The following is a 25656-nucleotide window of genomic DNA, read 5'->3' on the forward strand; positions in this document are numbered from 1 at the left end:
AGAGGGAATTTGGGAAGAGGGCTACGGCTTTTGAGATGTCCTCTGCTTCTCTTCTCAGGAGATACTTCCCATGAGAGCAGTAAAGGAGGAGGGGTGATGAATCATTTTTGGAAATGTTTGAGTTAAATGTGGTTTTGACATTGCCTTCCACTTTTCTTTTTCTAGAAGAAATTGTTTTAAGAGCAAGTGATGGTCCCCAGTTGCCTCCTCGGGTCTTGGCCCAAGAAGTCATTTGTTTGGACAGTAGCAGTGGCAGTGAGGATGAAAAAAGCAGTCAAGATGGTAAGATCTAGTCAGAGGTGCCTATCCTTCTTCTTGACCCAGTGTTCACCCTAAGAGATTGGCTGTTCCTTTGAATAGAAAAGGGTTCAGCCTTTCCTCATTCAGTTTGGGGTCTGGCTTTGACAAATTTCCCTGAGTTTCCTTGGTTAATGTAAGTTTTTCATTTGTCTTAACTTGAAACTGGAAAGAGAAAAGACAAAAATTAGAATTTTTAGAAATGATGACAAATTCTAACTCTGAGTTTCCATGCTCTTCTTTTCTGACAATAGGCAGTAAATTATCCCTGCTGTTTTTTTGTGTGTGTGTGTTTTTTGTTGTTGTTGTTGTTGTTGTTGTTTTGGTGGGGTGGTGCTGTCTCAGAAGTGATTGAGCTGAGCTCTGGAGAGGAGGACACTCTGCACATTGTGGACAGCAGTGAGTCTGTCAGTGAGGAGGATGAGGAAGAGGAGAAGGGTGGCACCCATGTGAATGATGTCTTAAACCAGCGTGATGCTCTGGGGCGGGTCCTTGTCAACCTGAATCACCCTCCAGAGGAGGAAAATGTCTTCCTGGCTCCACAGTTGGCACGGGCAGTGAAACCTCATCAGGTACAGCAAATCTTGACTCTCCTCTCCTAATCCTTTCTGCTCCCTTGCTGTCAACTCTGCCTGGTGGTGGTTATAAACATGATAGCCTGTGAAATATTTATTTAGTACCAAGAGCTATTGGAAAGGCCATATCCTTCCCCCTAGGAGTTCATACTTCAGGATTGCTGACAAGTAGAAAAGTCTGGGGAAAGGAAAGAAACAAGTCTTCCCTCAACGGGTTTGCCTTGTCATGTAGGAGGCTTTGAATCTCTTGGCTTAATTTTGAACCTCCTTCTGAGAGATCTGATTGAGAACCTCTTTCTAGACTGATTGAGATGCTCTGTGGAGAGCAGTGCTTTGATCAGGAAGTTACAGCTCCAGAAGAGACTTGAGAGGCAGATGTTTGTGAGGCTTTATGATGGAGAGGAGGGAGTAGACTTTGTCAGTGTTGATTCAGAGCCTGGAACGAGGACCAGTGAGTGAAAGTTGTATGAAGGCAGAGATTGACTCAGTATAGAACTTGAACAAGAACTGCCTTGAGAGGTTGAGCTCCCCAAGGCTGAGGACAGCCAGGCCAAGCCTAAGTCAAAAGACCCTGTCAGGAATTTAGTACCGCAGATTTTTGCATCAGATTGGACATTATACTCGGTGAATGCTTTTTGTTATTTTCACCAACCAGTAGAGCAATCAGGTACAGGGACGCTTCTGTAGCCATACACACCAGCTGTCTGTTAATTCTCACTAATCCTAAGGAGAGTAAACCCAGAGCTCTGGTGTTTTCCAGCCCTCCTGACATTTGTCCATGTTTGTCCTTTGTCAGATTGGTGGGATCCGGTTCTTGTATGATAACCTGGTGGAGTCCCTGGAGAGGTTTAAGACCAGCAGTGGTTTTGGCTGTATACTGGCCCACAGCATGGGTCTGGGGAAAACTTTGCAGGTGATCTCCTTTATTGATGTCCTCTTCCGCCACACGCCAGCCAAAACTGTTCTTGCCATTGTGCCGGTAAGAGTTCGGGAAGTTTTCACTAAATGATCCCTCTGAAGAGCTCTGGGCTAGTGCCTTTACTGAAAGCCAAAAAGCTTGATGAACTCAGATCTGAGCTTGTTCCTTAAAACCCTCTTTTTGAACTTGGCTTTCTGACAGGTTAATACTCTTCAGAATTGGCTGGCAGAGTTCAACATGTGGCTCCCAGCTCCCGAAGCCCTTCCGGCTGACAACAAGCCTGAAGAAGTCCAGCCCCGATTCTTTAAAGTTCACATCTTGAATGATGAGCACAAGTAGGTGGCCTGCCCTCTCCTCTCTACCCCTTTCATTTTAGACTTCTGCTGGGGATCTAGAAGTCAAGGCAGTCTGGGTATGTGTCCCAAACTACCAGAATTCTTTTTGGTTTCTTGCTACAGCCCTCTCTCCAATCTTGCTGTTCACTTTTTTTTACATAGCTTTCCAGTAAAGCCAGAGTTGTACCCTGGGAGATTTCTTGTGTTTTGTCTGAGGATACTTTTATGTCCTGAAAATCTGCATGCATGGGCATATTTTCCTACGAGTATAATAAAATTCAACATGATAGAACGGAACTTTCCATTTCCTAACTTTTTATCTTTTACATTTCTCTTTCTTAGAAACCTAATCATCAGCCTCCTCTTTTAAGTAGTGATCTACAGTTGGCCTTTAGTGCTACAACTTCCAAAGCTTTGAAAGGTGCAAGTCATGTTTTTTTTTTTTTCAGATTTAAATAAAGTTATTTATATTTCCATTCCATTATGAAACCTGATTTTCATAAATCTGGAGTTATTTCTTAGTCCAAGCCATCTATCCATGCTACCCTTTCCCTTCCTTGGAATGGATAATTAAGAAGGTAGACTTCCTTTCCTGCAGAGGCTGCCTTTTTGTGACTTTAGGCCACCCACATCAAGATGAGGAGACTGCGAGTGGCCCTACAGGTGATTGAGCACCTGCTTTGCTTTGCTTGGATTTCAGGCCTGTTAGGCCACATGCAGTTAGTGAAATATAGCCAGAACATAGTTGTTTAGGAGTGGAGTGCACAAGCTGTGTATTATCTGGTCTCTGTTGCTCTTCCCCTTTTACTGGTTTTTGGCTCTTTATTCACCAGAACCTGGGCAGGTGAAATGCAGAATGTCACCCTTCCTTCTACTACCTTGTATTTATCAAACAGATAACTTGAAACTCTGCCTCAAATGTCCAACTGTAATTGTGTATGTACATCCAAGAGGAAGTTCATTTTCATTTGCCTTTTGCCTTTGGATTATTTTATTTCCTACAGTTTAACCATTAACAATGATCCAGTCTAGTCTCCATGCAGTTAGTATCTCTAGGATGCTGGGAAAGTCCTTGGGCAGCTAGCCAGTCCTGTGCTTGTTGCCATGAAGTCTTTGGCAATGAGGAGTTATGAATGTACATTGACAGCTTTGATTGTGAGGAGTTCTTGCTGGGGAGCAGCAGAAACTATGATATTTTCTCTCTGTATTTTTTTTTTTTAATAACACCTTTATTGAGATACAGTTCACATATCACACAGTTCTCTCTGTTCACTCTTGCAGGACGATGGCAGCTCGTGCTAAAGTGATGGCTGATTGGGTATCAGAGGGTGGGGTGCTGCTGATGGGGTATGAAATGTACAGACTCCTCACCCTGAAGAAATCCTTTGCCACAGGTAGACCAAAGAAATCCAAGAAACGTTCTCACCCAGTCATCATTGATTTGGATGAGGAAGATCGGCAGCAGGAGTTTCGGAGAGGTGGGCAGCCTATCCCAGGTGTGCTCTTGGGGGCATTTCAGGAGAAAAAATAGTTTCTGCTAATAGTGCCCGGTTAGGTATGAAGTGCTTTATTGATATGCGTTATTATGAGCCAGAAATCTTGGTCCTTAAGATGAGTGGGATAACCACCACTGGCTCTGAGAAGGTGGTGCTGCCTTTGCAAGGCAGTGGAGTTCCTGTTAGACCAGGCAGTGGACTAACTCCCCTGCCAGTCTGGCCCTGTTTCTCTCACAGAACTTATGGGGAGAGTAACCTCTTCCATTACCACTTACTAGAGATGTTTTGAGACAGTGTTAAAAAATGTTTATGAAGTGTTTTAATAACCAGTATCCAGACAGAGTAGTAATACTATTTGTGAATTTACAAAAAAGAGTTTAACTCCATTGCTGTTAGTGTAAACCATTCCTTTCAAGGTTCTAGCTCTCTTCTGTCTTTTAAGAGTCCTTTGATCTTTTGGAAAGGGAAGTTTTTAAGGATACAGAGATTATTTCAGCTGTGAGTCTGTGTTCTAGGTTTGCTTCTGTGGTAGAGCAGAGAGGAATTTGTCATTTACCAATGACTGGTGAATAACTGCAGGGTGACCTTGTCCTTTAACTCGCTCCAATCAGCCAGCCCTCAGATGAAGCCAAGATGCTGGCAGTGGTGAGAGCCCACTGACATATCTGGATTATTGCCACCTGGTTTCATTCAGGACACATTTTTAAATCCTAGACTGGTACTCCATAAATTCTCGCTCTCTGCTGCCCAATTGGTGCAAGCCCTAGGAATGCAAGTCAGTTTGATTCTTAGCTTAAAGAGATAACAGTAAGGCAAGGACAGGGGACAAAAGGGATAGTTAGTGCAATAGTCAACAGGCCAAATTATATGTGCAGGAGCTTGGATGGCTGGCTCCCTTTCACTAATGGGGGCTGACTCGTGCTTTCCTGCTTCCTTCATTTCTTCTGTCTCCTCCAGGGCACCCCTACTTCTCATATTATTGCCTAAGAGCAGGCTCTCTCACCCTCTGACTTCGGATCCTCTTCCCTCCCTAGAGTTTGAGAAGGCCTTATGTCGCCCTGGCCCTGATGTGGTGATCTGTGACGAGGGACACCGCATAAAAAACTGCCAGGCCAGCACCTCACAGGCCCTGAAGAACATTCGCTCTCGCCGTCGGGTGGTGCTGACTGGGTACCCCCTTCAAAACAACCTCATTGAATACTGGTGCATGGTGGACTTTGTGCGCCCAGACTTCCTCGGCACCCGGCAGGAATTCAGCAACATGTTTGAACGCCCCATCCTGAATGGGCAGTGTATTGACAGCACACCTCAGGATGTCCGTCTTATGCGGTACCGGAGCCATGTCCTGCATAGCCTTCTGGAGGGTTTTGTGCAGCGGTGAGCCATCCTCAGGGCCTTGCTTTCTGAATCCTCCGAGAGCCTCTGGTACAGTAGTTGAGGCTATTATGAGTGGGGAGATATTGTTACAGTGGGAGGGCTTCTTCCTAGTGAGGCAGTGGTAAACTTTCCTTTGTGGAATAGCTAGCAGGTGATGTATGTCCACTGTTTCAGGCCTCTGAAAGTTTGGCCTAGTGGTATTTCTTCCGAAAGTTTTATCTTTGAAGTCACTATGAACGCCTGCCTTACTTGCTGAGAGAAGCAAGAGAGCTAACAATCTAATGTTTCTTCTCACTGGTTGCCGAACACAATACTCATTATTGCATGGCTGCAGTTTGTGTTAAAATCCTTAAGAGAGAGGTTTGACAAGATTGTGGTGGTTCTGATTTATACCACACTAACCCCTCTGATCACTCTGCCTTGCCACTTCTTGATCTCTTTGCCTTCATAGGAGAGGCCACACTGTGCTGAAGATTCATCTCCCTGCCAAGGAAGAAAATGTGATCCTGGTGCGGCTCTCCAGGATCCAGCGAGATTTGTACACACAGTTCATGGACCGCTTCCGGGACTGTGGTAGCAGTGGCTGGCTGGGGCTGAACCCCCTTAAGGCTTTCTGTGTGTGCTGCAAGGTGGGTTGGGGCTTCAGGGAAGGCTGGGAGGTTGGGTCAAAGGAAGCACATGGTTGTGAGGGAATTACTCTTGCTAGGAATCCTTGATAAGGAAGAATAAAGTGAAAGTGGGCCACTTCAATTGACTGCACTGGAGGATTGGGGGCCCCAAGGAAAGATGCGATAGTTGTGTACTGCACAGATCCTGGGGGGTTACACACGTAGGCTGTAATATAAATGGTGCCCCCCACAGTTGTACAGCTCAGCTGCACAACTTGTTGTATCAAACCTGAGAAATGTTATATCAAACCTGAGCTGATTTTTTTTCATCTGGAAAAGGGGGGTGATGGAGGAGATTGTGGCACTGGCATAATAAGGATATAAGAAATGTATGGCTTTCACAGGTTATTGGGGAATACATTCCATTCAGTTCTATATTTGAGAGCTCTTGCATCCTGATAATTCTTCAGTGGTTTGGGGTCAGCAAGACTCAGATGTCTTTAGCACAAAGCCTCATGAGCAGATTGATCACCTCTAACTTGGCTTTAGTTTGCCCAAGTGCTCCCTATTGCTTTATAAGGGATCTGTTTCATTGACTTGGTACCTCTGGCTGAGCTCCCAGCAGGCATTTTCCCTATAGGAAGAAACTGGTCTTGTTTCATAGCTGAGTAGCTAACTGTAGCCATACAGTGAAATAAGAACCAGGAACATTCTTACCTTATTTGAACAAGAATGCAAGGTTCTTTTTTTTTCCTTTTTTTAAATTTTTATTCTCGTAACATGTATACAACCTAAAATTTCCCCTTTTAACCACATTCAAATATATAATTCAGTGCTATTAATTACATTCACAGTGTTGTACTACCATCACCACATCCATTACCAAGACTCCTCCAACAACTCAAATAGAAACTGTACAATTTAAGCATTAACTCCCCATTCCCTACCCACACCCCATTCCCTAGTAACCTGTATTCTAAGTTCTAACTAACAGTTTGCTTATTCTAATTATTTCATATCAGTGAGTTCATAAAATATTTGTCCTTTTGCATCTGGCTTATTTCACTCAACATGTCTTCAAGGTTCATCCATGTTGTTATATGTATCAATATCAGAACTTCATTCCTTTTTTTTTTAATTAAATTCAGTTTTATTGAAATATATTCATATACCATACAATCATCCATGGTGTACAATCAACTGTTCACAGTATCATATAGTTGTGCATTCATCACCCCAATCTATTTTTTTATCTTCATTTTATTGAGATATTTTCACATACCACGCAGTCATACAAAACAAATCGCACTTTCGATTGTTCACAGTACCATTACATAGTTGTACATTCATCACCTAAATCAATCCCTGACACCTTCATTAGCACACACACAAAAATAACAAGAATAATAATTAGAGTGAAAAAGAGCAATTGAAGTAAAAAAGAACACTGGGTAACTTTGTCTGTTTCTTTCCTTCCCCTATTTTTCTACTCATCCATCCATAAACTAGACAAAGTGGAGTGTGGTCCTTATGGCTTTCCCAATCCCATTGTCACCCCTCATAAGCTACATTTTTATACAACTGTCTTCGAGATTCATGGGTTCTGGGTTGTAGTTTGATAGTTTCAGGTATCCACCACCAGCTACCCCAATTCTTTAGAACCTAAAAAGGGTTGTCTAAAGTGTGCGTAAGAGTGCCCACCAGAGTGACCTCTCGGCTCCTTTTGGAATCTCTCTGCCACTGAAGCTTATGTCATTTCCTTTCACATCCCCCTTTTGGTCAAGAAGATGTTCTCCGTCCCACGATGCCAGGTCTACATTCCTCCCCGGGAGTCATATTCCACGTTGCCAGGGAGATTCACTCCCCTGGGTGTCTGATCCCACGTAGTGGGGAGGGCAGTGATTTCACCTTTCAAGTTGGCTTAGCTAGAGAGAGAGGGCCACATCTGAGCAACAAAGAGGCATTCAGGAGGAGACTCTTAGGCACAAATACAGGGAGGCCTAGCCTCTCCTTTGCAGCAACCGTCTTCCCAAGGGTAAAACCTATGGTAGAGGGCTCAACCCATCAAACCACCAGTCCCCTTTATCTGTGGTCATGATAGCAACCATTGAGGTGGGGTAGGCAAATACCCCTGCATTCTCCACAGGCTCCTCAAGGGGGCACTACATCTTTTTTTCCTTGTTTTTCTTTTTTTTTTTTTTAACTTTCCCTTCTTTTTTAAATCAACTGTATAAAAAAAAAGTTAAAAAGAAAACAAACATACAATAAAAGAACATTTCAAAGAGACCATAACAAGGGAGTAAGAAAAAGACAACTAACCTAAGATAACTGCTTAACTTCCAACATGTTCCTACTTTACCCCAAGAAAGTTACCTAATATAGCAACATTTCTGTGAACTTGTTCCTACTATATCCATCAGAAATTAACAGACCACAGTCATTCCTGGGCATCCCCAGAACGTTAAATAGCTTATCTGTTCTTCTTGGATTATTGTTCCCCCTTCCTTAATTGCTGTCTATTGCTAGTTCCCCTACATTCTACATTATAAACCATTTGTTTTACATTTTTCAAAGTTCACATTAGTGGTAGCATATAATATTTCTCTTTTTGTGCCTGGCTTATTTCGCTCAGCATTATGTCTTCAAGGTTCATCCATGTTGTCATATGTTTCACGAGATCGTTCCTTCTTACTGCCGCGTAGTATTCCATCGTGTGTATATACCACATTTTATTTATCCACTCATCTGTTGAAGGACATTTGGGTTGTTTCCATCTCTTGGCAATTGTGAATAATGCTGCTATGAACATTGGCGTGCAGATATCTGTTTGTGTCACTGCTTTCCGACCTTCCGGGTATATACCGAGAAGTGCAATCGCTGGATCGAATGGTAACTCTATATCTAGTTTTCTAAGGAACTGCCAGACTGACTTCCAGAGTGGCTGAACCATTATACAGTCCCACCAACAATGAATAAGAGTTCCAATTTCTCCACATCCCCTCCAGCATTTGTAGTTTCCTGTTTGTTTAATGGCAGCCATTCTAACCGGTGTTAGATGGTATCTCATTGTGGTCTTAATTTGCATCTCTCTAATAGCTAGTGAAGCTGAACATTTTTTCTTGTGTTTCTTGGCCATTTGTATTTCCTCTTCAGAGAACTGTCTTTTCATATCTTTTGCCCATTTTATAATTGGGCTGTCTGTACTATCGTCATTGAGTTGTGGGATTTCTTTATATATGCAAGATATCAGTCTTTTGTCAGATACATGGTTTCCAAAAATTTTTTCCCATTGAGTTGGCTGCCTCTTTACCTTTTTGAGAAATTCCTTTGAGGTGCAGAAACTTCTAAGCTTGAGGAGTTCCCATTTATCCATTTTTTCTTTTGTTGCTTGTGCTTTGGGTGTAAAGTCTAGGAAGTGGCCGCCTAATACAAGGTCTTGAAGATGTTTTCCTACATTATCTTCTAGGAGTTTTATGGTACTTTCTTTTATATTGAGATCTTTCGACCATTTTGAGTTAATTTTTGTGTAGGGGGTGAGGTAGGGGTCCTCCTTCATTCTTTTGGATATGGATATCCAACTCTCCCAGCCCCATTTGTTGAAAAGACCATTATGACTCAGTTCAGTGACTTTGGGGGCCTTATCAAAGATCAGTTGGCCATAGATCTGAGGGTCTATCTCTGAATTCTCAATTCGATTCCATTGATCTATATGTCTATCTTTGTGCCAGTACCATGCTGTTTTGGCAACTGTGGCTTTATAATAAGCTTCAAAGTCAGGGAGTGTAAGTCCTCCCACTTCGTTTTTCTTTTTTAGAGTGTCTTTAGCAATTCGAGGCATCTTCCCTTTCCAAATAAATTTGATAACTAGCTTTTCCAAGTTTGCAAAGTAGGTTGTTGGAATTTTGATTGGGATTGCATTGAATCTGTAGATGAATTTGGGTGGAATTGACATCTTAATGACATTTAGTCTTCCTATCCATGAACATGGAATCTTTTTCCATCTTTTAAGGTCCCCTTCTATTTCTTTTAGTAGAGTTATTTAGTTTTCTTTATATAGGTCTTTTACATCTTTGGTTAAGTTTATTCCTAGGTACTTGATTTTTTTAGTTGCTATTGAAAATGGTATCTTTTTCTTGAGTGTCTCTTCAGTTTGTTCATTTCTAGCATATAGAAACATTACTGACTTATGTGCATTAATCTTGTATCCCGCTACTTTGCTAAATTTGTTTATTAGCTCTCGTAGCTGTATCATCGATTTCTCAGGGTTTTCTAGATATCAGATCATATAATCTGCAAACAATGACAGTTTTACTTCTTCTTTTCCAATTTGGATGCCTTTTATTTCTTTGTCTTGCCGGATTGCCCTGGCTAGCACTTCCAGCACAATGTTGAATAACAGTGGTGACAGCGGGCATCCTTGTCTTGTTCCTGATCTTAGAGGGAAGGCTTTCAGTCTCTCACCATTGAGTACTATGCTGGCTGTGGGTTTTTCATATATGCTCTTTATCATGTTGAGGAAGTTTCCTTCAATTCCTACCTTTTGAAGTGTTTTTATCAAAAACAGATGTTGGATTTTGTCAAATGCTTTTTCAGCATCTATTGAGATGATCAATTGATTTTTCCCTTTTGACTTGTTAATGTGTTGTAATACATTGATTGATTTTCTTATGTTGAACCATCCGTGCATGCCTGGAATGAACCCCACTTGGTCATGGTGTAGGATTTTTTTAATGTGTCTTTGGATTCTATTTGCAAGTATTTTGTTGAGGATTTTTGCATCTATATTCATTAGGGAGATTGGCCGGTAGTTTTCATTTTTTGTAGCATCTTTGCCTGGTTTCGGTATTAGATTGACGTTAGCTTCATAAAATGAGTTAGGTAGTGTTCCATTTTCTTCAATGTTTTGAAAGAGTTTGAGTAAGATTGGTGTCAGTTCTTTCTGGAAAGTTTGGTAGAATTCCCCTGTGAAGCCATCTGGCCCTGGGCATTTATTTGTGGGAAGATTTTTGATGACTGATTGGATCTCTTTGCTTGTGATGGGATGGTTGAGGTCTTCTATTTGTTCTCTGGTCAGTCTAGGTTGTTCATATGTTTCCAGGAAATTGTCCATTTCCTCTACATTATCCAGTTTGTTGCCATACAGTTGTTCATAGTATCCTCTTATAATTTTTTTAATTTCTTCAGGATCTGCAGTTATGTCACCTTTTTCATTCATTATTTTGTTTATATGGGTCTTCTCTCTTTTTGATTTTGTCAGTCTAGCGAGGGGCTTGTCAATCTTGTTGATCTTCTCAAAGAACCAACTTTTGGTGATGTTTATCCTGTCTATTGTTTTTTTGTTCTCTATGTCATTTATTTCTGCTTTAATCCTTGTTATTTCTTTTCTTCTACTTGGTTTAGGATTGGTTTGCTGTTCATTTTCTAGCTTCTTCAATTGATCCATTAGTTCTTTGATTTTGGCTCTTTTTTCCTTTTTAATATATGCGTTTAGTGCTATAAATTTCCCCCTTAGCACTGCTTTTGCTGCATCCCATAGATTTTGGTATGTTGTGTTCTCATTTTCATTCGTCTCTATATATTTAGCAATTTCTCTTGCTATTTCTTCCTTAACCCACTGATTGTTTAGGAGTGTGTTGTTTAACCTCCAGGTATTTGTGAATTTTCTAAGTCTCTGATGGTTATTGACTTCTAATTGTATTCCATTGTGGTCAGAGAATGTGCTTTGAATAATTTCAATCTTTTTAAATTTATTGAGGCTTGTTTTATGTCCCAGCATATGATCTATTCTGGAGAAAGTTCCGTGAGCACTAGAAAAGTATATGTATCCTGGTGATTTGGGATGTAATGTCCTGTATATGTCTGTTAAATCTAATTCATTTATCAGATTGTTTAGGTTTTCAGTTTCCTTATTGGTCTTCTGTCTGATTGATCTATCTATAGGAGAGAGTGATGTATTGAAGTCTCCCACAATTATTGTGGAAACATCAATTGCTTCCTTTAGTTTTGCCAGTGTTTCTCTCATGTATTTTGTGGCACCTTGATTGAGTGCATAGACATTTACGATTGTTATTTCTTCTTGTTGAATTGCCCCTTTTATTAGTATGTAGTGGCCTTCTTTCTGTCTCAAAACATCCCTGCATTTAAAGTCTATTTTATCTGAGATTAATATTGCTACACCTGCTTTCTTTTGGCTGTAGCTTGCATGAGGTATGTTTTTCCATCCTTTCACTTTCAGTTTCTTTGTGTCCCTGTGTCTAAGATGAGTCTCTTGTATGCAACATATTGATGGTTCATTTTTTTTGATCCATTCTGCGAATCTATATCTTTTAATTGGGGAGTTTAATCCATTTACATTCAACGTTATAACCGTGAAGGCATTTCTTGAATCAGCCATCTTATCCGTTGGTTTATGTTTGCCATATTTTTCCCTCTCTCTATTAATATCCTTTATTGTACCCATACCGAATCTCTTTAGTACTGAACCTTTCTCCAAGTCTCTCTGTCCTTTCTTTGTTTCTCTGTCTGTAGGGCTCCCTTTAGTATCTCCAGTAGGGCAGGTCTCTTGTTAGCAAATTCTCTCAGCATTTGTTTGTCTGTGAAAAATGTAAGTTCTCCCTCAAATTTGAAGGGGAGCTTTGCTGGATAAAGTATTCTTGGCTGGAAATTTTTCTCACTCAGAATTTTAAATATATCGTGCCACTGCCTTCTCGCCTCCATGGTGGCTGCTGAGTAGTCACTACTTAGTCTTATGCTGTTTCCTTTGTATGTGGTGAATTGCTTTTCTCTTGCTGCTTTCAGAACTTGCTCCTTCTCTTCTGTGTTTGACAGTGTGATCAGAATATGTCTCGGAGTGGGTTTATTTGGATTTATTCTATTTGGAGTTCGCTGAGCATTTATGATTTGTGTATTTATGTTGTTTAGAAGATTTGGGAAGTTTTCCCCAACAATTTCTTTGAATACTCTTCCTAGACCTTTACCCTTTTCTTCCCCTTCTGGAGCACCAATGAGTCTTATATTCCTACATTTCATATTATCTATCATATCCCTGAGGTCCATTTCGATTTTTTTAATTTTTTTCCCCATTCTTTCTTTTATGCTTTCATTTTCCATTCTGTCATCTTCCAGGTCACTGATTCGTTGTTCAACTTCCTCTAGTCTTGTACTATGAGTGTCCAGAATCTTTTTAATTTGGTCAACAGTTTCTTTAATTTCCATAAGATCATCCATTTTTTTATTTAGTCTTGCAATGTCTTCTTTATGCTCTTCTAGGATCTTCTTGATCTCCTTTGTATCCCGTACTATTGTCTCATTGTTCATCTTTAGTTCTTTGAGTAGCTGCTCTAGGTGCTGTGTCTCTTGTGATCTTTTGATTTGGGTGCTTGGGCTTGGGTTATCCATATCGTCTGGTTTTTTCATATGCTTTATAATTTTCTGTTGTTTTTGGCCTCGTGGCATTTGCTGAACTTGATAGGGTTCTTTTAGGATTTGTAGACCAATTGAAGTCCTTATCTCTAATTTATCAGATCTACAGCTTCGTGGGGTACACTTTCTCTAACTAACCAGCAGGTGGCGTCCACGAGCCACCTGTTCTCCACAAGCCAGTTCTCCCCTGCTGTGCCTTTGTGGTGAGTGGGGGAGTGAGTCTTGTGGGGTCCAATTGGTGTACCAAGCTTGCGTGTGTAGTTGGTGTTGCCTGCCCTGTATACGGGGCGTGTTTTTGGGCAGTCAGGGAGGGGGAGTGGCTCTAACAATCAAATCTCCCTGGTGATCCTAGAGTTTTAAAGCTGCTGCAATAGTCTAATCCTTCAGTTCAGTCCTGCCACAGTTTGTCTCTGCCACTGACCCACAAGTCCTTGGTATTGGCGTATGGCTTCTGAGACTTGCAAGTGGGCCCCTCTTCCAGGCTGTGCACCCCGGGTCCTCTGTTGAGGGATGACTGTGCTATGTCACAGGTGAGTGCCGTTCCCCCAGGGCAGTTCTGGGCTGCTGGGCTGTGTAGGGAGGCTCCCAGTCTGCTGAAAAGATGGCTGAATGGGGCTTTGTTAATTCACACTGCTCCACCTTCCCAACTCTGGGACAATCAGCTGAGGTTGCAGGGAAGGCTAATGTCCACATCCAGTTTTGTGGTGTGTGCCTGTTATTTGAAGCGCTTCCGTCACACTGGGTTGTCTGGGGCAGCTCTGGGCTATGGGGCTGGCGACGTGCAGGAGTGTTTCCTGTCCACCAGGATGATGGCTGTGAGCAGACACCCCCCTTTTCTTGGGAAGTTGTGGTGTTTAGTGAATTTTCTCAGCCACTGGATTATTGCGTTTTGTCTCAGAGCTCTCTTAGTTCTGCTCTTGTCTTGACCTGCCCAAATTGCAAGTCTTTGAAGCTTTCTGTATTGGGCTTCTTAGAGTAATTGTTTTAGAAAAGAAAAAAGGATTAAAAAAAAGGGTCCTCCTCAGAGATCTAATGGGTTATTGAAATGCTAAGAAACAAAGCAATTAGGGCCATTAAGGAAAGGTCCACAGGGCAGAGAGATCAGCTTTTCTTTGGTATTTGCATATGAGCCTCAGGGCCTGAGCTCTGCCCTTCCCCTTTCTATGTTCACCAGAACTCCAAAAATCCTCCGCTTTTATTTTGAAGTTTTTCGTGTTGTTTTTTTCTATGCCTGTCTCCTCTCTGCTGGGCTGGCTGCTCTCAGATTCTCTGGTGTCTGGTCTCAGTCTATCTATGGTTGGAGTTTGGATCAGTAGAATGAGTTTCCAATAAGGGCTGCCACTGCAGTTCTCCCTTCTCCTTCCCGGATCTGACAGCCCCTCCTCCAACGGGACTGAGCCTGGCAGGGAGGGGCGCGGGTCCCCTGGCCGCGAAAACTTACATATTTCGCTGATCTCAGCAGTTCCACGTTTTCATGAGTGTTGTATGAAGTATGCCCAAAGTCAGATTGCTCTGTGGTGTCCAGTCCACGCAGTTCCTGGCTTTCTACCTACTTTCCTGGAGGAGTAACTAAAACATACAGCTCACCAGTCCGCCATCTTGCCCCCCATTCCTTTTTATGATTGAATAATATTCCATTGTATGTATATACCACATTTTATTTATCCATTCATCAGATGATGGACACTTGGGTTGCTTCCAACTTTTGGCCACAACTTCCATCTTTATGGCCCTAGAACTTCAGTGTTAAAATACCTCTTCGAGTCCCTGCTTTCAATTTTTTGGGGTATATAAATAGAAGTGGGGTTGCTGGGTCATGTGGTAATTCTATACTTAACTTTTTGAGGAGCTGCCAAACTGTCTTCCAAAGTGGCTGTACCATTTTACATTCCCATCAGCAATGAAGGAGAGTTGCTCTCTAATACTTGCAATTTTCTGTTTTGTTAATAGTAGCCATTCTAGTGGGTGTGAAACGGTATCTCATTGTGGTTTTGATTTGCATTTCCCTGATGGCTAATGATGTTGAGCATCTTTTCATGTCCTTTTTGGCCACTTGTGTATCTTCTTTGGAGAACTGTTATTCAAGTCTTTTGCCCATTTTTTAATTGGGTTTTTTGTCTTTTTCTTGTTGAGTTATAAATTTATGTATTCTGGATATTAAACCCTTATCAGATATGTAGTTTCCAAATATTTTCTCCTGTTGAGTATTCTCTCTTTTTTCTTTCATGACAAAGTCCTTTGATACACAAAAGTTTTTAATTTTGAGAAGGTCCCATCTATGTATTTTTTCTTTTGTTTGTGCTTTGGGTGTAAAGTCTAAGAAACCATTGACTAACAAGAAGGTCCTGAAGCTGCTTCCCTATGTTTTCTTCTAGGAGTTTTATAGTTTTAGCTCTTATATTTAGATATTTGATTCATTTTGAGTTAATTTTTTTTGTATGGTGTGAGGTAGGGATCTACCGTTATACTTTCACACATGAATATCCGGTTTTTCCAGCACCATTTGTTAAAGAGACTGTTCTGTCCCCATTGCGTGGACTTGGCACCCTTGTCAAAATTCAGTTGGCCATAAATGTGAGGTTTGATTTCTGAACTTTCAGTTTGATTCCACTAATCCTTATGACTGTCCTTGACCAGTACCATGCTGTTTTGATTACTATGGCTTTGTAATAGTTTAAAAAATTGGGAAGTGTGAGTCCTCCAACTTTGTTGTTCTTTTTCAAGATGTTTTTGGTATTTGGAGCCCCTTACCCTTCCAAATAAATTTGATAATTGGCTTTTCTATTTCTGCAAAGTAGGCTGGAATTTTCATTGAGATTGTGTTGAATCTGTAAATCACTTTAGGTAGAATTGACATCTTAACACTATTTTGTCTTCTAATGCATGAACACAGAATGTCTTTTCACTTATTTAAATCTTTGCTTTCTTTTTGCAATGTCTTGTAGCTTTCTGTGTATGAGTCCTTTACATCCTTACTTAGATTTATTCGTAGATATTGCATTCTTTTACTTGCTATTGTAATGGGAATTTTTTTCTTGATTTTCTTTTTCCAATTGTTCATTGCTTGTGTAAACACAAGTGATTTTTCTGTTTTGATCTTGTACTCTGCCTGTATTAGGGTTCTCTAGGGAAACAGAACCAACAAGAGATAACTGTAAATATAAGATTTTATAAAAGTGTCTCACGTATCTGTGGGGATGCATGAGCCCAAATTCCATAGGGCAGGCAGCGAACTTGCAACTTCAATGGTGTTTGTTGAACTACTTAGGAGATGCTGGTTAGCTGAAGAAGAAGTGAAGGTTCTCTCTCTTAAAAGTCTTCAACTGATTGGATTAAATCCAGCTGATTGAATTCTCTCATTGCAGAAGACATGCCCATCATGATGTAATCACCCACAGATGCAGTCAATTGATTGATGATTTAATAAACCAGACTTCTGGTTTATTAACCAGACACAAATGTTCTTTCAGTAACGGTTAGGCCAGTGCTTGCTTGACCAGACATCAAGGCACCATTACCTGGCCAAGTTGACACATAACCTAATCATGACACTGCCATTTTGTTGAACTCGTTTATTAGCTCTAGGCGCTTTTGTTGTGCGCTTTTCAGGATTTTCTATACATAGTAAATGTCATCTGCAAATAGGGCAAGTTTCAACTTCTTCCTTTCCAATTTGGATATCTTTTGTTTCTTTTTCTTGCCTGATTGCTCTTGCTAGAACTTCCAGTACAATGTTGAGTAACAGTGGTGACAGTGGGCATCCTTACCTTGTTCCTGATCTTAGAGGGAAAGCTTTCAGTCTTTCACCATTGAGTGTGATATTAGCTATCGGTTTTTCATAGATACCCGTTACCGTGTTAAGGAAGTTCCTTCTAGTCCTTGTTTTCTAAGTGTTTTTATCAAGAAGGGGTGCTGGATTTTGTCAAATGCCTTTTCTGCGTCAATTGAGAGATGTTCATGTTTTTGTTTTGTTTTGTTTTCCTTTGTTGTGGTATATTGCACTTAATAATTTGCTTATGTTGAACCACCCTTGCATGCCTGTATTATGGTGTATAATTCTTTGATGTGATGTTGGCTTCAATTTGTTGGTATTTTGTTGAGGCTTTTTGCACCAAATTCATAAGAGATATTGGTCAATAATTCTCTTTTCTTGTGGTATTTTTATCTGACTTTGGTTTGAGAGTGATGGTGGCCTGATAGAATGAACTAGGGAGTGTTCTCTCCTCCTCAATTTTTTAGAAGACTGAGCAGGATAGGTGTTAATTCTTCTTGGTTTGGTAAAATTCACCTGTGAAGCCATCTGGTCCTAGGCTTTTCTTTGTTGGGATGTTTTTGATTACTGATTCAATGTCTTCACTAGTTACTGGTTTTTTGAAATCCTTTATTTCTTCTTCAGTCATTGTAGGTAGTTTGAATGTTTCTAGGAATTTGTCCATTTCACCTAGGCTATCCAATTTTTTGGCATACAGTTGTTCATGTTGTTCTTTTGATTTCTGTGCGTTTGGTAGTAATGCCTCCCTTTTCTTTTCTGATTTTAGTTGCTTGTGTCTCCTCTCTCTTTTTTTTTTTTTTCTTTGCCACTGTAATTAAACATTTGTCAATTTTATTGATCTTTTCAAAGAACCAGCTTTTAGTTTTGTTGATTCCATCTATTGTTTTTTTAATTCTCTATCTCATTTATTAACACTCTAATCTTTGTTATTGCCTTCCTTCTCATTTTGGGTTTAGTTCTTTTTCTAGATCCTCTAGTTTTGAGGTAAGGTCTCTGATTTTGGATCTTTCTTCTTTTTTAATGTGAGCATTTATAGCTATAAATTTCCCTCTCAGCACTGCCTTTGCTGCATTCCATGAGTTTTAGTATGTTGTGTTTTCATTTTCATTTGACTAAAGATTTTTCCTAATTTCCCTTGTGATTTCCTCTTTGACTCATAGGTTGTTTAAGAATACATTGTGTTTCGGTAATGAATGATGGTGATGGGAGTACAAAATGTGAATGTAATTAACACTACTGAATTGTATATCTGAATGTGGTCCAGAGGGAAATTTTAAGTTGTATTTATGGTACTGGAATAAAAGTTTTTAAAAAATTCCAAAAAAAAAAAAAAAAAGAATACATTGTTTAATTTGCACATATTTGTGAATTTTCCATTTTTCTCACTTATTGATTTCTAGCTTCATTCCATTGTGGTCAGAGAAGATACATTATGATTTCAATATTTTTGAATTTATTGAGACTTGTTTTGTGATGTAATAGACGATCTGTCCTGGAGAATGGTCCGTGTGCACTAGAGAAGAATGTGTATTCTGCTGCTGTTAGGTGAAGTGTTCTATATATGTCTGTTAGGTCTAGCTGGTTTAGAGTATCATTCAGGTCTTCTATTTCCTTATTGATATTTCTGTTTGTATGTTCCAGCTGTTATTGGAAGTGGTGTATTGAAATCTCCTACTATTAATATAGAACTGTTTTTCCCTTGAAAAAAGTGGTCAATATTTGCTTCACATATTTTGGGTCTCTGCTGTTAGGTGCATTTACATTTATAATTGATATGTCTTCTTATTGAATTGATCCCTTTATTGATATATAGTGACCCTCTTTGTCCCTTATAACAGTTTTTGACTTAAAGTCTATTTTATCTGATATTAGTGTAGCTACCTAAGCTCTCTTTTGATTACTACTTCAACCTACTTATGTCTTTGAATTTAAGGTGAGTCACTTATAAACCGCATATATTTGGGCCATATATTTTTATCTGTTCAGGCAATCTCTGCCTTTTGACTGGGGAGTTTAATCCATTTTCATGTATAGTAACTACTGATAATGCAGTATTACAATCTGATTTTATACCAACTTATCTTCAATATGCATTACATACACTATTCTTTATTCCTCCATCCCCCTACCTTTTTTTTTGTACTTGTTCCAAATTATATCTTTATACACTGTATGTCCATAGCCATCAATTTATCATACTTTTTATGAATTTTCATTTTAGCACCTGTGTGAAGCAAGAAGTTGAGTTACATAAATAAAATAATACAATAGTACTGGTATTTATGATTATTCATATGGTTACCTTTACCAGAGGTAAAGTGAGTGTGCGCTGTGAGAGGTATACGCTTGAACAAATGCATGTTTCCATAATTCCAGGGACATCCTTGGAGTGTTCTCTGCCTTGAGCAACCTCTCCTTTTCCCCAGATCTGGAATCACCCTGATGTGCTCTATGAAGCCCTTCAGAAGGAGAATCTGGCCAATGAGCAGGACCTAGATGTGGAAGAACTTGGATCAGCAGGGACTAGTGCCCGCTGCCCACCACAGGGAACAAAAGGCAAGGGGGAGGATAGTGCTTTGGCCTCTGCAATGGTAGAGACAACCAATAGCAAGTTCCTACAGGGTGTTGGTTTCAACCCTTTCCAAGAGCGAGGCAGCAACATCGTCACATATGAATGGGTGAGTCAAACAAATTCCTCTGTGGCCATAAACCACTGCTGGGAAGGGATGGTGTGAGGCCTTCCTGGGAGAGGGTAGGGGTGCACAATGCTCTGCTCTGTTAAGGTCTTTGCAAAAAACTATAGAGGTGGCCAGGGAGCTGCTGCCTTGGAGGGAGAGGATTTTTCTAATGATATGGCGTTGGACCTGCTTTGAGTTGCCTTGTTCTCTTGCAGGCCAAGGACCTTCTGACTGATTACCAGACTGGAGTCTTAGAGAACTCTCCCAAGATGGTACTGCTTTTCTACCTGATTGAGGAAAGTGTGAAGCTCGGGGACAAGATCCTTGTGTTCAGGTAGGAGGAGAAGTTCCCAGGTGAGGTTTTGTACCTCGTAGTAAGGAGTGACACAGTCTTTGTAGAGTGGGACTGACCAGGACCATATCAGCCCCTTTTCTCTTTCCATGCCTTGCAACCCAGTGCTTATTGCAAGGACCGTCTTGCATTTTGTCTGTTTCTGGAAGTTTCTTTCTTTGCCAATGCGATTTTTCCATAGAGAATAGTTTAGAACCCTAAGCTAACTTTGGAGGTGGAGGATGCCTTGGAGGTTATAGTCTAATCCAGCAAACTATGGCCCAGGCTGTTTTTGTATGGCCTGAGAGCTAAGAACAGTTGGTACATTTTTAAAGGGTTGTAAAATAAAATTACACAGAATATACAGCAGAGAGAGTATGTAGTCTGCAAAGTCTAAAATATTTACTATCTGGCCTTTTACAGAAAAACATTTGTCAACCCGTGGTCTAATCAGCTTGTCTCCCTCCCTATCTTCATTATTATTATTATTGTTATTATTATTATTATCATTATTATTATTATTATCATTTTGTCAAAGCTTTGTATCTAAGGCCCAAATAAGTAATATGATATGTACCAGAGTCACATCATCATTCAGGCCAGGTATTTGAGTCTCACCAAGGCTTGACTTCTCAGGGAAACAGATGTGAAGGAATCCTTTGTTCAGACCAGATTATGCCCCAAGGAAAGTTAAGTGGCAGGAGCCCGGCTTGGGAGCCTCAAAGTGTGAGGGCTTCCAGTGGTTTTATACTTTGAGAGGACAGCAGTGATTCTAACTTTGGGAGAGCCTAGTATTCCCCTGGTTTTATGGATCACTTATGGGGAGACTTGCATTCTGCATAACTTAGAAGCAGCTGAGTTGTTCTGCCTCCTTAGTAAGACCCATAAGATTACCTGTGGCCTATTATCAGAGCTTATGTATTGGTTTTTAGTATTGAATAGTATTTGTTACTATGTGCTAAACCCCAGAAGTTTTCAATTGAGGAAGCAAGTGATAGAATTGAGAAATATTTTGCAGAGGAGGGGGTGATGATAATAAGTTTGAGGGTGATTCTGCTCACATTATAAGTTAGGGAAATACCCTTGGTTGCTCTTTTTGGGTACCTCTTACAGGGAGTAACTTGTGTCAGCTTCCCCCATCAGAATACTGCACAAGGGTCTGGGCCTTTCGGGGAACAAGATTCCCTTGGGTCTGGGAGCCTTCTGAACCAAGTGTTTTCCCTTTCAGCCAGAGTCTTTCTACCTTGGCTCTCATTGAGGAGTTCCTAGGGAAACGAGAAGTGCCCTGTCTGCCTGGTGCTGCTGAGGGGCAAGGAACACAGAAGTGGATTCGAAACATCAGCTACTTCCGTGAGTTCATTACTGCTTTGTTCCTGGAGACTTGGCAAAGTTTGCTTAAGGGTTTCCTTTCCTTCTCTCCCGTGCTTCTCCTACTCCATTCTCCTCCAAGTGCATAGGAATATCTGTGAATAGCCATAGAACAGGGATATCCTGAGAGACAGCTGCTGTGTTTTTGAGGTCTTGTACTAGGGCAGGGGAGCTTGGTGGAAATCAAGTAAGTACAGTGTAGAAGGCATGGGTCTTATCTTAATCTGAGATGTGACAACTCGAGGACACACACAAAGTGGCACTGATCAAGCTCCCTAACTGAAGTTCTAAAGACAGAATCATTGTGGTGAGGATATTTGGAGAAGGCTTCCCAGAGGAGGTGGGACTTGAGCTAAACTCACGAAAGTGGGGTTCATTTGAATATACACAGCAAGTGTGGCTGGAAGGTCATTCCAGGCAGAAGATGCACAGTGAATACAAGCCTAAAACATGCATTTCAACAAGGATGATTTCGCCCCCAGGGGGTGAAAATTGGTTTTTAGGGGAGTAAAAAAATCATAATTCATTTTATTTATAAGATGCAGTTATATATATACACATACACACACACACACATACACATAAACAGGTATACAGTATATCTGCAGTACTAACATTTCAAGGGAAGCAGTGATTGGGGAAAAATTGTCCAAAAAGATTCTTTAGGGGGGTGATAATGAATAAATAGTTGAAAAATGTTAGCCTTGGCCCTGTTGACATTTGGGCCAGATAATTCTTTGTTGTGTATGGCTGTCCTGTGCATTGTAGGATGTTGAGCAGCATTCCTGGCCTCTACCCACAAAGATGTCAACGGGGCACCCCCCTCCACCTCAGTTGTGAGAACCAAAAATGACTGCAGACATTGTCACATGTCCCTTGGTAGGGGAGGCAAAATCACTCTCAGTTGAGATCCACTGGCCTGGAGTAATGGGAGGTTCAGGGGGTGGTGAGGGGGCTCCCAGTATGGTTCTAGCCCATAACCTGTGTTCACTATAGGCTTGCCCAGTGAGTGAGTGCTGAGCTGTGCTCAGAAATTATGGGAACTCAGGTTGGAGAGGTAGGTTGGGGTAGTGATTGAAAGAGCCTCCAGTACCAGGCAATTAAATTAATGCCTCTTCCTACAACCGTAGTAATTCAGTTCTCCATGTACTATTTCATGCCCTTAGCTTTGCCCTTTTCTCCACTTTGCTGGAGAACAACAAAGGTTGCCCCTCTTCTCTCACACTTCTTCTTTCCTGAAGGTTATTTTTCTACCTTTTTTGAGCTCACCTCCTTTCATTCATGTGTCTCATTCCACTGCTCCATACCTCTTCCTTTTATGTCTCGAATAGTAAGTTCTCTACCTTGGGAGCTTGTTAAAAATGCGGTTTCCTGGTGGAGGAGTATCATCCATATCAAAATGCAGAACCCTTTCCTTATATATTCATCAGGACACACAGGGCTGGGTCAGAGAGGTCACCTCAAGCCAGTGTTTACCAAGCTCCCTACGTGATTTCTTTTTTTTTGTTTTTTTGTTTTTTTGTTTTTTTGTTTTTTTTTAATAATCATTTTATTGAGATATATTCACATACCACGCAGTCATACAAAACAAATCGTACTTTCAATTGTTTACAGTACCATTACATAGTTGTACATTCATCACCTAAATCAATCCCTGACACCTTCATTAGCACACACACAAAAATAACAAGAACAATAATTAGAGTGAAAAAGAGCAATTGAAGCAAAAAAGAACACTGGGCACCTTTGTCTGTCTGTTTCCTTCCCCTATTTTTCTACTCATCCATCCATAAACTAGACAAAGTGGAGTGTGGTCCTTATGGCTTTCCCAATCCCATTGTCACCCCTCATAAGCTACATTTTTATACAACTGTCTTCGAGATTCATGGGTTCTGGGTTGTAGTTTGATAGTTTCAGGTATCCACCACCAGCTACCCCAATTCTTTAGAACCTAAAAAGCGTTGGCTAAATTGTGCGTAAGAGTGCCCACCAGAGTGACCTCTCGGCTCCTTTTGGAATCTCTCTGCTACTGAAGCTTATTTCATTTCTTTTCACATCCCCCTTTTGGTCAAGAAGATGTTCTCCGTCCCACGATGCCGGGTCTACATTCCTCCCCGGGAGTCATATTCTACGTTGCCAGGGAGATTCACTCCCCTGGGTGTCTGATCCCACGTAGGGGGGAGGGCAGTGATTTCACCTTTCAAGTTGGCTTAGCCAGAGAGAGAGGGCCACATCTGAGCAACAAAGAGGCATTCAGGAGGAGACTCTTAGGCACAAATATAGGGAGGCCTAGCCTCTCCTTTGCAGCAACCATCTTCCCAAGGGTAAAACTTATGGTAGAGGGCTCAACCCATCAAACCACCAGTCCCCTATGTCTGTGGTCATGTTAGCAACCATGGAGGTGGGTTAGACGAATACCCCTGCACTCTCCACAGGCTCCTCAAGGGGGCACTACATCTTTTTTTTTTCCTTGTTTTTCTTTCTTTTTTTTTTTTTTTTAACTTTCCCTTCTTTTTTAAATCAACTGTATGAAAAAAAAAGTTAAAAAGAAAACAAACATACAATAAAAGAACATTTCAAAGAGACCATAACAAGGGAGTAAGAAAAAGACAACTAACCTAAGATAACTGCTTAACTTCCAACATGTTCCTACTTTACCCCAAGAAAGTTACCTAATATAGCAACATTACTGTGAACTTGTTCCTACTATTTCCATCAGAATTTAACAGACCATAGTCATTTCTGGGCATCCCCAGAACATTAAATAGCTTATCTGTTCTTCTTGGATTATTGTTCCCCCTTCCTTAATTGCTCTCTACTGCTAGTTCCCCTACATTCTACATTATAAACCATTTGTTTTACATTTTTCAAAGTTCACATTAGTGGTAGCATATAATATTTCTCTTTTTGTGCCTGGCTTATTTCGCTCAGCATTATGTCTTCAAGGTTCATCCATGTTGTCATATGTTTCACGAGATCGTTCCTTCTTACTGCCGCGTAGTATTCCATCGTGTGTATATATCACATTTTATTTATCCACTCATCTGTTGAAGGACATTTGGGTTGTTTCCATCTCTTGGCAATTGTGAATAATGCTGCTATGAACATTGGCGTGCTGATATCTGTTCGTGTCACTGCTTTCCGATCTTCCGGGTATATACCGAGAAGTGAAATCGCTGGATCGAATGGCAGCTCTATATCTAGTTTTCTAAGGAACTGCCAGACTGACTTCCAGAGTGGCTGAACCATTATACAGTCCCACCAACAATGAATAAGAGTTCCAATTTCTCCACATCCCCTCCAGCATTTGTAGTTTCCTGTTTGTTTAATGGCAGCCATTCTAACCGGTGTTAGATGGTATCTCATTGTGGTCTTAATTTGCATCTCTCTAATAGCTAGTGAAGCTGAACATTTTTTCATGTGTTTCTTGGCCATTTGTATTTCCTCTTCAGAGAACTGTCTTTTCATATCTTTTGCCCATTTTATAATTGGGCTGTCTGTACTATTGTCATTGAGTTGTAGGATTTCTTTGTATATGCAAGACATCAGTCTTTTGTCAGATACATGGTTTCCAAAAATTTTTTCCCATTGAGTTGGCTGCCTCTTTACCTTTTTGAGAAATTCCTTTGAGGTGCAGAAACTTCTAAGCTTGAGGAGTTCCCATTTATCTATTTTCTCTTTTGTTGCTTGTGCTTTGGGTGTAAAGTCTAGGAAGTGGCCGCCTAATACAAGGTCTTGAAGATGTTTTCCTACATTATCTTCTAGGAGTTTTATGGTACTTTCTTTTATATTGAGATCTTTGGTCCATTTTGAGTTAATTTTTGTGTAGGGGGTGAGGTAGGGGTCCTCTTTCATTCTTTTGGATATGGATATCCAACTCTCCCAGCCCCATTTGTTGAAAAGACCATTATGGCTCAGTTCAGTGACTTTGGGGGCCTTATCAAAGATCAGTCGGCCATAGATCTGAGGGTCTATCTCTGAATTCTCAATTCGATTCCATTGATCTATATGTCTATCTTTGTGCCAGTACCATGCTGTTTTGGCAACTGTGGCTTTATAATAAGCTTCAAAGTCAGGGAGTGTAAGTCCTCCCACTTTGTTTTTCTTTTTTAGAGTGTCTTTAGCAATTCGAGGCATCTTCCCTTTCCAAATAAATTTGATAACTAGCTTTTCCAAGTCTGCAAAGTAGGTTGTTGGAATTTTGATTGGGATTGCATTGACTCTGTAGATGAGTTTGGGTAGAATTGACATCTTAATGACATTTAGCCTTCCTATCCATGAACATGGAATATTTTTCCATCTTTTAAGGTCCCCTTCTATTTCTTTTAGTAGAGTTATGTAGTTTTCTTTGTATAGGTCTTTTACATCTTTGGTTAAGTTTATTCCTAGGTACTTGATTTTTTTAGTTGCTATTGAAAATGGTATCTTTTTGTTGAGTGTCTCTTCAGTTTGTTCATTTCTAGCATATAGAAACATTA

The 25656-nt window shown here is 40.5% G+C and overlaps 1 protein-coding gene across 3 annotated transcripts in view; it reads left to right on the forward strand.

The window, feature by feature from the left end:
- Window positions 1-25656, forward strand: part of RAD54L2 (RAD54 like 2) — a 176343-nt gene that overhangs the window by 97893 nt on the left and 52794 nt on the right. For all 3 annotated transcript variants that reach the window (XR_005210633.1, XR_005210634.1, XM_037797337.1), the window contains exons 5-14: window positions 166-282; window positions 643-869; window positions 1669-1851; window positions 1993-2126; window positions 3408-3604; window positions 4657-4999; window positions 5451-5628; window positions 19228-19479; window positions 19695-19813; window positions 21039-21160. Coding sequence is in view for 1 of the 3 variants with exons in the window: in XM_037797337.1 (XP_037653265.1) it covers window positions 166-282; window positions 643-869; window positions 1669-1851; window positions 1993-2126; window positions 3408-3604; window positions 4657-4999; window positions 5451-5628; window positions 19228-19479; window positions 19695-19813; window positions 21039-21160 (1872 nt within the window). In the remaining 2 variants the exon portion in view is untranslated. The remainder of the gene's footprint in view (window positions 1-165; window positions 283-642; window positions 870-1668; window positions 1852-1992; window positions 2127-3407; window positions 3605-4656; window positions 5000-5450; window positions 5629-19227; window positions 19480-19694; window positions 19814-21038; window positions 21161-25656) is intronic.

Source organism: Choloepus didactylus, chromosome 1 (assembly GCF_015220235.1).
Source record: "Choloepus didactylus isolate mChoDid1 chromosome 1, mChoDid1.pri, whole genome shotgun sequence".
In the NCBI taxonomy this organism is placed as follows: domain Eukaryota; kingdom Metazoa; phylum Chordata; class Mammalia; order Pilosa; family Megalonychidae; genus Choloepus; species Choloepus didactylus.